We start from the raw sequence: 12,813 nt of genomic DNA on the forward strand, positions 1-12,813 counted from the left end.
TAAGCTAGTACTGACAGGAGGAAAAGGCTTTCCATGTGGCCGGGCGACCCGTCACTGCGCCATGGACAGGAACCTTTGGAGAGCACATTCTGGAACCGTGAGCGAAAGCTGGGCCCAAGCCACAGGCCCTGAAGTTGGAGAAGCCTTGGAGCAAAGGAGGAGCTATGAGCAGGTCCGTGCCGCATGAAGGAGGCCGGAGTGGGCTGCCCAGCAGGGACGCGGAATATGGAAGGTTGGGGTCAGCGTGCACCCGCGTGGAGGGTAGATGAGAAACCACCATCGTTCGGGGTTAGGAAATGGCTCCGGTTTTTTTGTTATTGTTGTTTTTTGAAGGGGGGGGGTGCATCTCAACGTGGGGTCATCTCATGGCCAGCACGATACTTCGCACAACCACCAGCTGCAGGGTTTATGCACGATCCCCACAAAACCGGGAAGGCCAGCCCTGGGTCTGGGCGCAACGGATGACCGTCCGGGCGGCGATTTCCCTCGTAGCGTTAGGGCTACGACGGCGGCGCATTCCTTCTGGCAGAAGGTGGAAATAGAGACTGGTGCGGCAGTAGCGGTACTACACCCGTCTCTTTACGCAAGGGTTCCATCTAAGCGCCCCGGGCTGTGCCCATTCCTGGAAACACTGCGCAGGCGGAGCTAGCAGCCCGCCCCCGGTTTGCGCATCTCAGGGGAGGAGGAGGAGGAGAAAGAAAAGGAGGGAGGGGTGACTACTTCCTGAAAACCCTGCAAACCCTGAGCGCCAGCCAGGCCTACGCTGGGCCACGATGTCCGGAGGGTCCGCCAAGAGCCTGGAGAAGGGTAAGGCCAGCCCGCGCGAGAAGCGGGGGTGATCTCGGCCACCCACGGCCGGGGGTCCCGTTTTGGCTGCTTCAGAGCTGAGCCTCTCAAGAGGCTCCTCTGAAGAGGCTCCTCGCGTGGGTAACGAGTTGGGGCGGCAGAGCGCAGGACCTCTCTGCGTCCGGTCCCAGGGCTGCGGGAGGCTGGAGTGGAGGCCTCTCTCCGGACATAACCGACTCTACTTCTCCCCGGCAGGAAGCGCGCCCCCAGGACCAGTCCCGGAGGGCCTGATTCGCGTCTACAGCATGAGGTTCTGTCCATTCGCCGAGAGGACGCGCCTCGTCCTGGAGGCCAAGGGAATCAAGTGAGGACTCGGGGGGACCGCTCCCGGAACTAGCTGGGAATCCGCTGCTGCTGGCCGTGGGGGTGGGAAACTTGGATAGGGCCTCTGGATTTTCCTTACTGCAAAACAAATTACTATTCTCAGCCTTTTGGAGAAGTCATAGCAAGTTATGGACCCTCTCCCAGGGGAGGGAGATGAAGGGAAATGCCATAGACTCCAGAAGTCTAGGGCACTGCATTTAGATTAACCTAACCATTTTATAGGTTAGAAAAATGGGCTCCAGTTAAGGTAGTGACAGACAGCAGCTCTTTTAACTCTTGTAGATCCCTAATTCCTGGTTCACTGCCGTTTCGCTTACACCTGACTTTCCATTCCAAACCCCACCTAGTACCAATTTATCTGGTACTGCTTGCTGTTATTCAGAGCATAGTGTTCTTTATCAAATAGTTAAAAATTAGCCCAATGCAGAGTTCATACCTTGACTCTCCTGGCAGTGTGCTGAGTTAACTATACTATACATATTCCTCTAGGTTGGGTTGTTGGTTGAATCAAAGGGTCTATGCCTAAAAATTCAATCCTTTGCGAAGCCTCATTGAAACTGGCGGGGCTATTGACCTGTGGGTTAGCCGCGGGAATCATGCAGGAGTCACTTAGAGATGTCAAATATCCATTGGAACCGCCCCCCTTCCAATGACTTTTGGAATAGGTGAAACAGACGTTAGATACCTATAGTGTGGAAGTTTAAAATGTAGGGCCACCCCCCGCACCCCCGTTCTAAGAAATTTTCCATGTGTTTAGGGTTTATAAATGTATTTTAGTCTTATGGGGGAGAATTAGGCAGGCAATTCCTGCCTGAAAGACATATAAGATGTATTCTAAAGAAAAAAAAAACCCAAATTATTTATGGATTAGCCCTCATCTCAGTAAGATTGGCATCTTATTTGGATGAAATTGAATCTGAACATGTAGTAAAATACTCAACATTTATTAACATTTACCCAAAGCCCTGAATTTTATCCAAATACTATAATATTTGCTATGATTAGTCAGAATTCTTTTATTGCAAGTAAGAGAACTAATTCAAACCGGAAAAAAGACATATCTTTTTCTCATAAAATTGAAAAGTCCAAGAACAAGATGCAGCTGAATTCAGGGCACCAAGACCTGGGTTATGTGCCCCTCTGCAACTCTAGTTTGAAAACAAGTCTACCTTATTTAGAGTTTTCCAAAGGAAAATTTAAATGACTTTTTACCTTGATAGTGAGTATATGGGGGGTGAAGAGTGGTGACAGTTGCCAGGTAACAGAAACAACAGGGGTCACTAACAGTCATAGATCTGTTTTGAATCCCAGGAGACTTCCATTAGGGAAGTACTAGATTTCTTTTTTTAATTTAACTTTAGTTTTTCAAATACATTTGCCTCTGCCTCCCCCCCACCACTTTCCCTTGCCCCCTCCCTCCTGACCTCCCTCAGCTCTTCCCCTTTGGTTTTACCGCGTGGAATTTCTTTAAAGGGTACGTGTTCCAACTTGTGGCAGGTGTGTTGACTTATTGACTCATAATGCCAGGTTACCACCAAATGCTTGTGTTCTGAGAACCTTTTTTGACACACCTTTATGACAAAGGATCTACCTTTTGTTTTTATAGTATAAAATTTCAGAAGAGTTGATAATTCCTTGACAAAGGGCCATATTTTTCTTGCAACGGGTTGTATCTGAGTATTTCTTCAGCACATAAACCTTTTAACAAAATGCATACATACCCACATACTAGTGTTTCATCAGGTTATACCTTTGTTTCCATGGGTGATGACATATTTTTTAAAATATTATATTTATTTATAGAGAGGGGAAGGGAGGGAGAGAGGGAGAGAAACAATGTGAGAGAAAAACATTGGTTGGTTGCCTCTTGCATGCTCCCCAACCATCTGAACCCGCAAACCAGGCATGCACCCCAACAGGGGATTGAACCTGTGACCTTTCACTTTGGAGGATGATGTCTAGCTGACTGAACCACACTGTCAGGGTGGGTAATTACATATTTAAATCCTCATACTACATGCTGTTTTACCTACTGTAGTGGATGGGAAAATAGGAAACAAAAGGTGTTGGTTTATGTTATTTTTCAGTAACTAATCTGTTCTATTGAATAATTATCTAGCTTTGACAATTATATAGGTCTGGTTTTATTAACTATGTGAGACTTTACTTTCTCTTATTTCTTCTAAAAATCTCTCAGGCAAGAAACAAGTTAGATCTAATTACGATCTGGATAGAACCCCAGACTTTATCTGTTTTCTTCCTTTTGTGTTTACCATGCAACAGTTAAAAAAAAATCAGTGCATGGAGATTTAATCTGAAGGCTTATTTTGTAGGTGGGGTTTTTTTTTTTTTTTTGGATTCCTTAATATCCTTGTAAAAAAGCAAGGAACTTTCTATCTAAATTAGCAAAAGGAATTGGATTTAATCACATTGATTCTCATATAGTGGATAGTGCACATAATTCAATTAGTTGCATTATATAATTTACAATTAAGATACCTCTTAGCCAAAAATGAAGTATCTTACTGACAGCCTTGAAGCATTTCCAGTTATTTATTCATTCAACAAATATTTACTGAGTGCCTATCTGAAACTATTTTTATTTTCTTCACAGCATTCAAACCTATTTTAAATATGCTTTTATGTGTTTGTTAATATGAACAAGGCACCTAAGATCCCTGTTTTCATGGAGTTTACTTTTTAGGGAGGTGACATAATAAATGGGTGAATAAGTCATCAGCTAATTGCAGATGCGTATCAGTTCAATGAAGAAAGTAAAACAAGATGGTCACGCAATGGAGGCTCCCAGCAGCTCAGAATGGGCGGTCAGGGAAGGCTTCTCTGTGCATGTGGTACTTGACCTGGGAAGACAGGCAGAGAAGGCAGAGGGCCAGTAAGTGTAACTGTTCTAAGGTGGGAACATGTATGGGAAAGTCAAGGAATGTAAGAAAGGCCAGTGTGTCCAGATCATAATGACAGGAGGGAAAGTTGTAGGAAACAGGTGTGAAAAATTACATGTGCCTGTGTGTCATAGGATGTGATTTAGAGTTTATGCTCTTTGCAGTGAGGAGCAATTGAAAGGTGGTTGTAAGCAGGAGAGTGGCCTAATCTAATTTACTTTTGTTACAGCCCCACCTGGCCGTGTGTACAGAGTGGACGGTAGGAAGGCCACAGGAGGAGCTGAGAGGCTGGTGGGGACTGTTGTAGAGGCCCAGGTGGCAGATGATGTTTTGGATGAGGTAGTAGTGATAAAGCTGAGAAGGGAATAAAGTCAATATGGTTTTGGAGGTCTAGCTGACAGGTCTTGCTGATCCATTTGACTTGAGGAAGAAGGTGTGGGGGGCAGGAATCGAAGCTGAGTTGACTTCTAAATTTGGGGTCCGATCAGCTAAGTGGATGGTAGGACCAGAAAGGAGTCATTCAGAAGTTACAAAAAGCGTTTGTCTCTTCATTTTCTTCTATGTGTCTTTCAGGCATGAAGTCATCAACATCAACCTGAAAAATAAGCCCGAGTGGTTCTTCAAGAAGAATTCCTTTGGTCTGGTGCCAGTTCTGGAAAACAGTAAGGGCCAACTGATCTGTGAGTCTGCCATCACCTGTGAGTACCTGGATGAAGCATATCCAGGAAAGAAGCTGTTTCCAGAAGACCCCTATGAGAAAGCGAGCCAAAAGATGACCTTTGAGTTATTTTCTAAGGTGTGTGTAGAAGAAATTTCAGTTTATATTTGAAAAACCTTTGTTTCTTTTAAGCTATATCATTGGTCATTTATGGTTCAGTAATTTGGGAAAGGAAAACAAAACAGGATTATACTCTTGTCTGCCTTGCCGTGTCCTGCAAGCCCTTTCTTGATCGGTTCTTGTTTACCTCTGCGAAGTTTCCCCTCCTCACTCCTCTCCTGCCATGTTCTATTCCAGCCGTACCAGATGTTTTAAGTTTTCCTAAACTCAGCACCTTACCAGCTCTTGTTGGCAGACTCTTCCCCCTTCTCACTTTGCCTGGTTATCTCCAGGTCCTCTTCCAGGTATCTGCTCAGATACTGCTGCCTTCCAGGAGCTTGTTCAGAGTGAGCGAGAGCCCAGCCTGTGTTCCCTCCTGAACTAACACTTCCCTGTAGGTGACTGCCTGCCGTTTTGCATATGTGTAGCACCAGGATGTCATTGTTGACTCACTGCCTAGGTTTATGACCAGCTCTGCCACTTCCAAGTTGTTTAACTTGCTAAGTTAGTTACTTTACCTCTTGTGTCTTAGATCATCAATTATAAAATAAACATAATTTTCCTTCCTCATAGATAAAAATCAGTTCATATGAAACACAAAGAGCCAAGTCCGACACATAGTAAATCTCAGTGTTCGTTCTTGTTGTTCTAGCCAATGTCTAGCAGTGAGCTTCTCTACTCTGTGTTGGCAGGAGCTCTCAGCTGAGTAAATGGCATTCTAGTAGAAGAATTGTTTGTATCTTATTAGCATCAATGTTGTAAATTAGTTCAAGCAGGTAGTATTAACAAGGATATGACCAATAGTAGACAAGAATAGCAACGCCAAGTTATGTGTCTATAATCCTGTTACCTGTCAGCATATATCAACATACACAGACATATCTTGTCTCTAGAGAAAGAAATGGTTCAAGAGATACCGCGAAAATGGGACTTACAGGGAAGACATATTGTTTAAGGAGACAGTGCAAAGGGAAGCCAATGGGGAAGGAAGAGGGCCACTGTCTGGCTTAGTAGGGTGAGGGGGGAAGAACAGTAGAGATGGCTGCTGTCAAAGTTGATAAACAAGGAATAGGGCAAATTTACGAGAAAGATGCTGGAGAATTAAAAAAAAAAAAGTAACAAGATTCACTGTACTGTTTAGAAAGAAAATGAGCCTAAAAGCTGGAGAAGCCCACTATTTCTGCTCACATTCAAGAAAGAGGTGCTCTTAGGTAGCATATGACCCCTGATCCTGGCCACAGCTCAGCAAACCAGAAATGTCCTCATGTGCACCCCCAGGTGCGCAGCCCAATCATCATCTCTCTTAGAAACTCAGAACTGAGACAGACTAAGAAAGTAAAAGTGGGGAAGCTTTGAATATATATATATATATGTAACTGGAGACTTAACCAACCAAAGCCATATAGGGAAGTGGAAATTTACACTGCAGAGGGACCTATGTATGGAAAACAAAATGGAACCGATATGTAAGGAGAAGCAAAGATGAAAGACAAGGCAGAAAATGTGGATGGAAGGGCAGCCTGCAAACCTTCCGTTCCGATGAGCACAGGCTGTACCGACATCAGCGGGATTTCAGGAGAGCCTCACGCATTTTCAGAGTGCCCATTTACTTGAACTGGGAGGAGTGGACTTCTGTCTCCAGCAACGGGATGATACAAAACACACAAACACCTCCACCACAAGCATTGGGACACTACACCTGTCAGGTCTTCAGGTAGACAGTCTCTTTTAATAGTCTTCTCATGTCCTCAAGGTAGAAATCAGAAAAATTCTCTTCCCTAGCACCTTCTGCAGTAGGGGCCAAGGCCTGGGACCTAGGTTCCCCTGTCAGATGCACACATGGTAGAGTTCAATTCAGAAATGATCAATGTGATGAAATAGGCTTGATGCAGGGAACTGGTCGTGCCGGTGAGAGTGGCTGAGAGCAGGGCTTTTGGCTTTCAGGAGCCGTGGTGGTTGCCAAATTAAACTCCAGAGTAGAAACGGCTTTGGTGCTAGTGGCATTAGTTACCTCCAGGTCTTTTCTGCCAGGGGCACGGCCTTTAGTTTGAGCTCATTGGTCGCAGTGTGTGCTTTCCATCAGGGCAGTTTGAGCATGATTTGGGAATGTTCCAGCTTAGTTCCAAGCATATTTGTTCGGCCTCCCAACAATTCTGAGTCACTTGTTGTCCTTTAAAGATATTTTTGGCTCAAACTTGCCAAAGTGGGTTCTGTTATTTGCAACTTATAAAATCCTGTTTAATATAGCACCTTAGGCCACAAAACTGTTTTGAAGATAAGTATATGACCTCTGTGAAAACAGGAATGGTTGTACCCTTGAAGTTTCTAGAACACTCTGACCTTGGGACAATAAGGATTCTATCGTGTTTTTATGTGAGGCTGGTATACTTAGCCTTCCACTAATAAACTAAGAAATTATTCTCTGTCTAGGTACCATCTTTGATAGGAAGCTTTATTAGAAGTAAAACTAAGGAGGACCGCTCTGGCCTGAAAGAAGAACTTCGTAAAGAATTCAGCAAGTTTGAGGAGGTAATCAATGTGTCTCTTAGCTTTTATCAGAGTAAATAATACACTACATCTACCCTCTTCCTTCTACTCTTTTGTTCATATTCCCATTTCCCAAATTGCTTTATAGCAATTAGTAATAATACCAAATAAGAAATTTTAGTTTATAACAGATTGCCATAGGTGGTGTGTTTAACATATAAACCAAAACTACCTAAAAATATTTTGTCATGAACTTGCTTTTAAAGCATTCTGTTGCATTGATGTTAAAATAACAAGGAAAAAAAGAAATTCACTAACATTTCTATGTAACCTATTTTGTTTATCCATGCTGTTTCTAGTCCTTGTACATATATTTTTAAAAAATGGTTAACATAACTAATCAGAGCATAGATACCATATTGTGTTCTTTTTTTTCTACTTAGTATTACATAACAAACATTTCTCACCACAGAGTTTGCCACAAATCATATAGATACTTGGCAAAGCCCAGATGTGTTTTCCTTCCTTTGGGGAATAGCTGCCATTTTGTGCCTTTAGACAGTCTTCTTCTTGGACTTGAGACATTCCAAATACTCAGGTAGATTTAAAGAATCATTTTACAATGAAGAATGTTATATGGGCCCTGAAGTTATAAAAGTTTTATAAAAGGTGAGTTGGTGTTGATTAATCAAATAATACTCTCAGTTTCCCCCTTTGACAAAACCCTAATACCAATTCACCCTCTTAAATTTTGGAAACATTATTTGTGCTTGGTTTTCAAGTAATTTTATTTAATAGTTAATCCAATTATTTCCATTATATTTCATGTAAATTGTTTTATTGAAGGATTATATGCAATGTACCCAAAGCATAAGAGTATAGCTTGATGAATTTTTACGAAGTGAACATAGCCAAAGAACCAGCTCCCACATCAAAAAACAGAAATCAGTTTTGGCTACTTTTTGTACTCTATACAAATGGAATAATGTAATATGCACTTTTGGACCTAACTTCTTTCATACAGTATTAGGTTTGTGATGTTCACCTATGTTGTGTGTAGTTCATTCCTATTCTTTGTATAGTGTTCCAGCATATGTCTGTACCACAATTTTTTTATCCCTTTTACTCCTGGTGGACAGTAGACATGTCCACTTTGGGGCTATTAGAAAGAGTGTTACAGTGAACATTCTTGCATGCATCTTTTGGTGAATATATGTTCACATTTCCAAGTAGAATTACTGGGTTATAACGTGTTCATGCAGTCAGTTTTAGTAGATACTGTTAAAACATGGTTGTACCAGTTTACATTTCTATCAGCAGTGGTTCCACACCCTAACTAACTTTTTCTGGTTCATTTAACTATTACGGATGCCTAGTGTTACTATGCTTTGGTTCTAATTTGCATTTCCTTGATAACTAATGTAGTTCAGTGCTTTTTCAAATGCTTATTGTCCATTTGGACATCCTTTTTCTGGGAAGTGCAAGTCTTGCCCAATTTTCTGATGGGTCGTTTGCCTTTTTCCTTGATTCCCAGGAGTTCTTTCTATATTCTGAATACCGGTCCTTTGTTGTATTACAAAAATCTTGTACTCTGGCCCTTATTATATTTTTCACCACTTTCCAGTTTATCTTGTTGATTGTTTTGCTTCATCCTGAACCAACAGATTCTAAAGCTTAAATTGATCAAATAGACAAAAAGTGACCTTGGTTATGTTAGGCAAACAAACAGGGCTGCTCTCCACATATTACGTAACTCACCTGCATCATCAGATGATGAGTCTTACTAGCTGCACAAATAAGAAGTACTCTTCTGCTATTTAATGTCCAGGTTTTGGCCAATAAGAAGACAACTTTCTTGGGTGGCAATTCAGTTTCTATGATTGATTACTTCATCTGGCCCTGGTTTGAACGACTGGAAGCAGTGGAGTTAAATGAGTAAGAATTTTGAATATTATGTGAATAATTTAGGATAATGATAATTGAAATAGCATATGTTGACCTTGTTTTCTGAAAATTAAAATATTTTATACAACTGTTAGGAATGGAAAAAAGCAGGCAAGGAGGAAAGGCTTGGGCATGTCATACATCTACACTCACTGCTGCTATCCGCCCTGCGGGGCGGGCAGGAGTTCTGTGACATGTAGTAAAAAGCTTTAAAGGTAATTTACTCCTTCCCTCCTGGGTAAAAATTCCTAAGTGAGGTTTAGAGGGAGGGGAACTACATGAATAAGGTGAAGGGATTAAGAAGTACAATTAGTAGTCACAAAATAGTCACAGGGATGTAAAGTACAGCATAGGGAATATAGTCAGTAATATTGTAATAACAGTATATGGTGTCAGATGGGTACTAGACTTACTGGGGGATCACTTTGTATGTTATATAAACGTCTAAGCACTATGATGTATACCTGAAACTAATATAATATTGAATGCCAACTGTAATTGAAAAAAATTTTTAATCCATAGGATGTACCTTTTTATAAGGCTGTCATGCAGGATTGTTGTGACCAATGCTACCTCTCATTTACCAGTAAGATTCCCATACTAGTTTCCAAGCTCCACATTTTGAAGTTTGGCTGCCACCTTGGCATACTCCCTCTTACAGCTTAGAGCTATTCAGAGTTACTTTTTTGTATATATATTCTTTTTAAAAAGGTCTTTAAATTTTTTTTATCAAAACATTTTTAAAATTTAAGTACAGTTAGTATTGTAAACAAAAGGAGGCCACATACTAACACTGACAGGCTCAGGGAAGACCTGCGTGGTGGCCTTATAGACCATAGAGACCTGGAATAACCACTTAGGATGGTCTGAAATGAAAACTTTTTAACTAAAAGCAGTTTATGGTAGGTAGTCATGTCTGTCCTAGGCTAGAATCTTCCCTGACATAGGTCATCTTCACTGTAACTAAGTCTGTCTATTGTCCTTTTGCATCTGGGATAATATACCTGATGAACACACCTTTGCAAAAACACAGTAATTTCCCTTTTACCAGATCCCTCAAAGCATGGGCACCACACCAGAGACCACAAGTCCCCTCATTGTCTTTGTTGTCATGTTAATTGTTGACTGTTAACTATTCTATACCCATCTATGTAAAAGAAATATGTGTGTATCATTTTACTTTTTATCCAATCCCAGAGGTTTCCCTACTTTGCTTTCTCCCACTTCCCTAATCTATCACCAGTGGATTTCATGTAACCCACTCACATCTTCTCTTTTGATTGTAATGTATAAAGCAGGGTGCAAAACAGCCATTGTCTGGAGCATTTTCTCAACTCATTGAGGTTTTGCCTCCTGGCAGTTGTCATCAGTTTGGCTCAAATGAACTCATAAAAATTCTCTACAGGTTTGAATGTTTATTACACTTACAGTACACGATATTAGGTTTCAGGTGTACAATATGATTTGACATTAATATACCATAGAATGTGATTAACACAGTAAGTCTAGTAATCATCTGTCATAGTGCAAACTTACACAGTATTGTCGACTATAATCCCCTTCACCTTTATCACCCATCCTCACCCCTTCCCCTCTGGCATCCATCAGTTTGATCTCTCTCTCTGTTTTGTAATTGTGAATTACAGTTGGCATACAATATTATATTAGTTTCAGGTGTACAACATATTGATAGTGCATTTGTATAACTTATGAAGTAATTATCCCAATAAATCTAGTAGCCATACCATAGTTATTACATTACTAACTTTATTCTCTATGCTGTACTTTATATCCCTGTGAATGTTTTTATAATTGGCAATATGTACTTTTTAATCCCTTCACCTTTTAGTCACAGTTTGGCCATAGATGGATTATTTTTCCTGTTCTCATTTTAAAAAGTTACCAATCTCTCAATTTGTAAAAGTCTTAATGCCAAATGAGCAAGTTGCTTCATTTTGGAAGATTCCTGTTCCATAAAACAAAAAGTTCTACAATATCTTCCAAAGCTAATATACCTCAGAGATATTGCAGTTCAGTTTCAGACCACTCCAATAAAGCAAATATCACAATCAAGTCAGTCACATGAATATTTTGATTTCCCAGTGCATATAAAAATTATGTTTACACTATACTGTAGTCTGTTAAGTGTTCAATAGCACTATGACTGATAAAAAAATGTAAATGCCTTAATTTAAAAATGCTTTATTGCATAAAGAAACACTAACCATTATCTGAGCCTTCAGTAACCTTTTTGCTAGTCAAGGGTTTTGCAATAGCAACATCAAAGATCGGTGATCATAGATCTCCATAACAAAAAAATAATGGCCAAAGTTCAAACGAACTGAGACGAAGTCAAACAGATGCTCTTGGTGGAATTGCATGGATAGACTTGCTCAATGCAGGGTTACCACAAACCTTCAACTTGTAAAAAATGCAGTATTTGAGAAGCGCAACAAAAGGAGGCATGCTTTATTCTATAATCACATGCATTTTAAAGAAATTTTTTTTAATGAACTACTTTAAAAGGCTGGAGGAGAACAAAATGAAACTGCAGGGTGATGATGACAACAGACAGGAGACTTTGCAATGCCTTATTTAGTCTCGCTCACACCTTCATTCTTTCCGTCTCCCGCAGGTGTGTAGACCACACTCCAAAACTTAAGTTATGGATGGCAGCCATGAGGAAAGATCCCACTGCATCAGCCCTCCTCACTGATACGAAAACCTTGCAGGGTTTCTTAAATCTCTACATGCAGAACAGCCCGGAAGCCTGTGACTATGGGCTCTGATGGGGGTACGAGTCAACAGTGAAGATCTGTCTGATATTTTCCTTCACTAATATGAATAGTAACACACTTTTATTTTACTAAGTGCTCTCATGTCTCTTTGGATTACCTTCTCTTTTTGACATCACAGCACAGCTGTGGTATTTCCTCAAGGCCCTCCTGCAGAAATGTAACCACATTTCCTGCTAGGATGCTCAAATCCTCTCTAGCGAGATTAGACTTCAATCTAGATTTCTAACTGTCCGTAGGACATTTCCATTTGGATACTCTGTTGTCATTTCAAGAGATGCCTCTTAAGTTTGTCTTTGAATAAATAAAATCTTTACAAAAAGAAAAAGCCCTGTCTGGTATAGCTCAGTGGATTGAGTGCTGGCCTCCGAACAAAAGGGTTGCCAGTTTGATTCCCTGTTTAGGGCACATGCCTTGGTTGTTGGTCCCCAGTGGGAGGTGCTGAGAGGCAACCACACATTGATGTTTCTCTTCCTTTGGCCCTCCTTTCTCTCTAAAAATAAATAAATCTTTAAAAAAAAAATAAAGTTTGTCTTTGAGGTTCTGAATTGAGAATTTACAATTCTTCATTCTTTCCATCATCGACTGAATTCACTTCCTGTTTTATTCCTTTTCTGACCAATAAAGACCAGACCTACATCACCTCAAAGCCAGGTGACTAGTTGGTTTCTTATTTAGTCTCCAATGTCCAGTCTCTGCC

The 12,813-nt window shown here is 40.9% G+C and overlaps 1 protein-coding gene across 1 annotated transcript; it reads left to right on the forward strand.

The window, feature by feature from the left end:
• The first annotated feature begins 651 nt into the window (after nucleotides 1-651).
• On the forward strand, nucleotides 652-12,617 carry GSTO1 (glutathione S-transferase omega 1). Its single transcript, XM_054581469.1, has 6 exons — nucleotides 652-807; nucleotides 1,042-1,150; nucleotides 4,644-4,866; nucleotides 7,318-7,416; nucleotides 9,203-9,309; nucleotides 11,954-12,617. Exons 1-6 carry the CDS (start codon nucleotides 774-776, stop codon nucleotides 12,105-12,107), a joined length of 726 nt encoding a protein of 241 aa, XP_054437444.1. The 5' UTR covers nucleotides 652-773; the 3' UTR covers nucleotides 12,108-12,617.
• The last annotated feature ends 196 nt before the right edge of the window (nucleotides 12,618-12,813 follow it).

The sequence above is a fragment of the Pteronotus mesoamericanus genome, unplaced genomic scaffold, assembly GCF_021234165.1.
Source record: "Pteronotus mesoamericanus isolate MK-2021 breed Mesoamerican mustached bat unplaced genomic scaffold, CSHL_Meso_final contig_657, whole genome shotgun sequence".
Classification (NCBI taxonomy): Eukaryota; Metazoa; Chordata; class Mammalia; order Chiroptera; family Mormoopidae; genus Pteronotus; species Pteronotus mesoamericanus.

Excerpts from the sequence above, each read along its gene's own strand:
- GSTO1 (XM_054581469.1), top strand. The coding sequence starts at position 774 with ATGTCCGGAGGGTCCGCCAAGAGCCTGGAGAAGG. Across the intron at positions 1,151-4,643 it reads CTGGAGGCCAAGGGAATCAA|GCATGAAGTCATCAACATCA; the intron begins GTGAGGACTCGG and ends TGTGTCTTTCAG. Across the intron at positions 7,417-9,202 it reads AATTCAGCAAGTTTGAGGAG|GTTTTGGCCAATAAGAAGAC; the intron begins GTAATCAATGTG and ends TTTAATGTCCAG.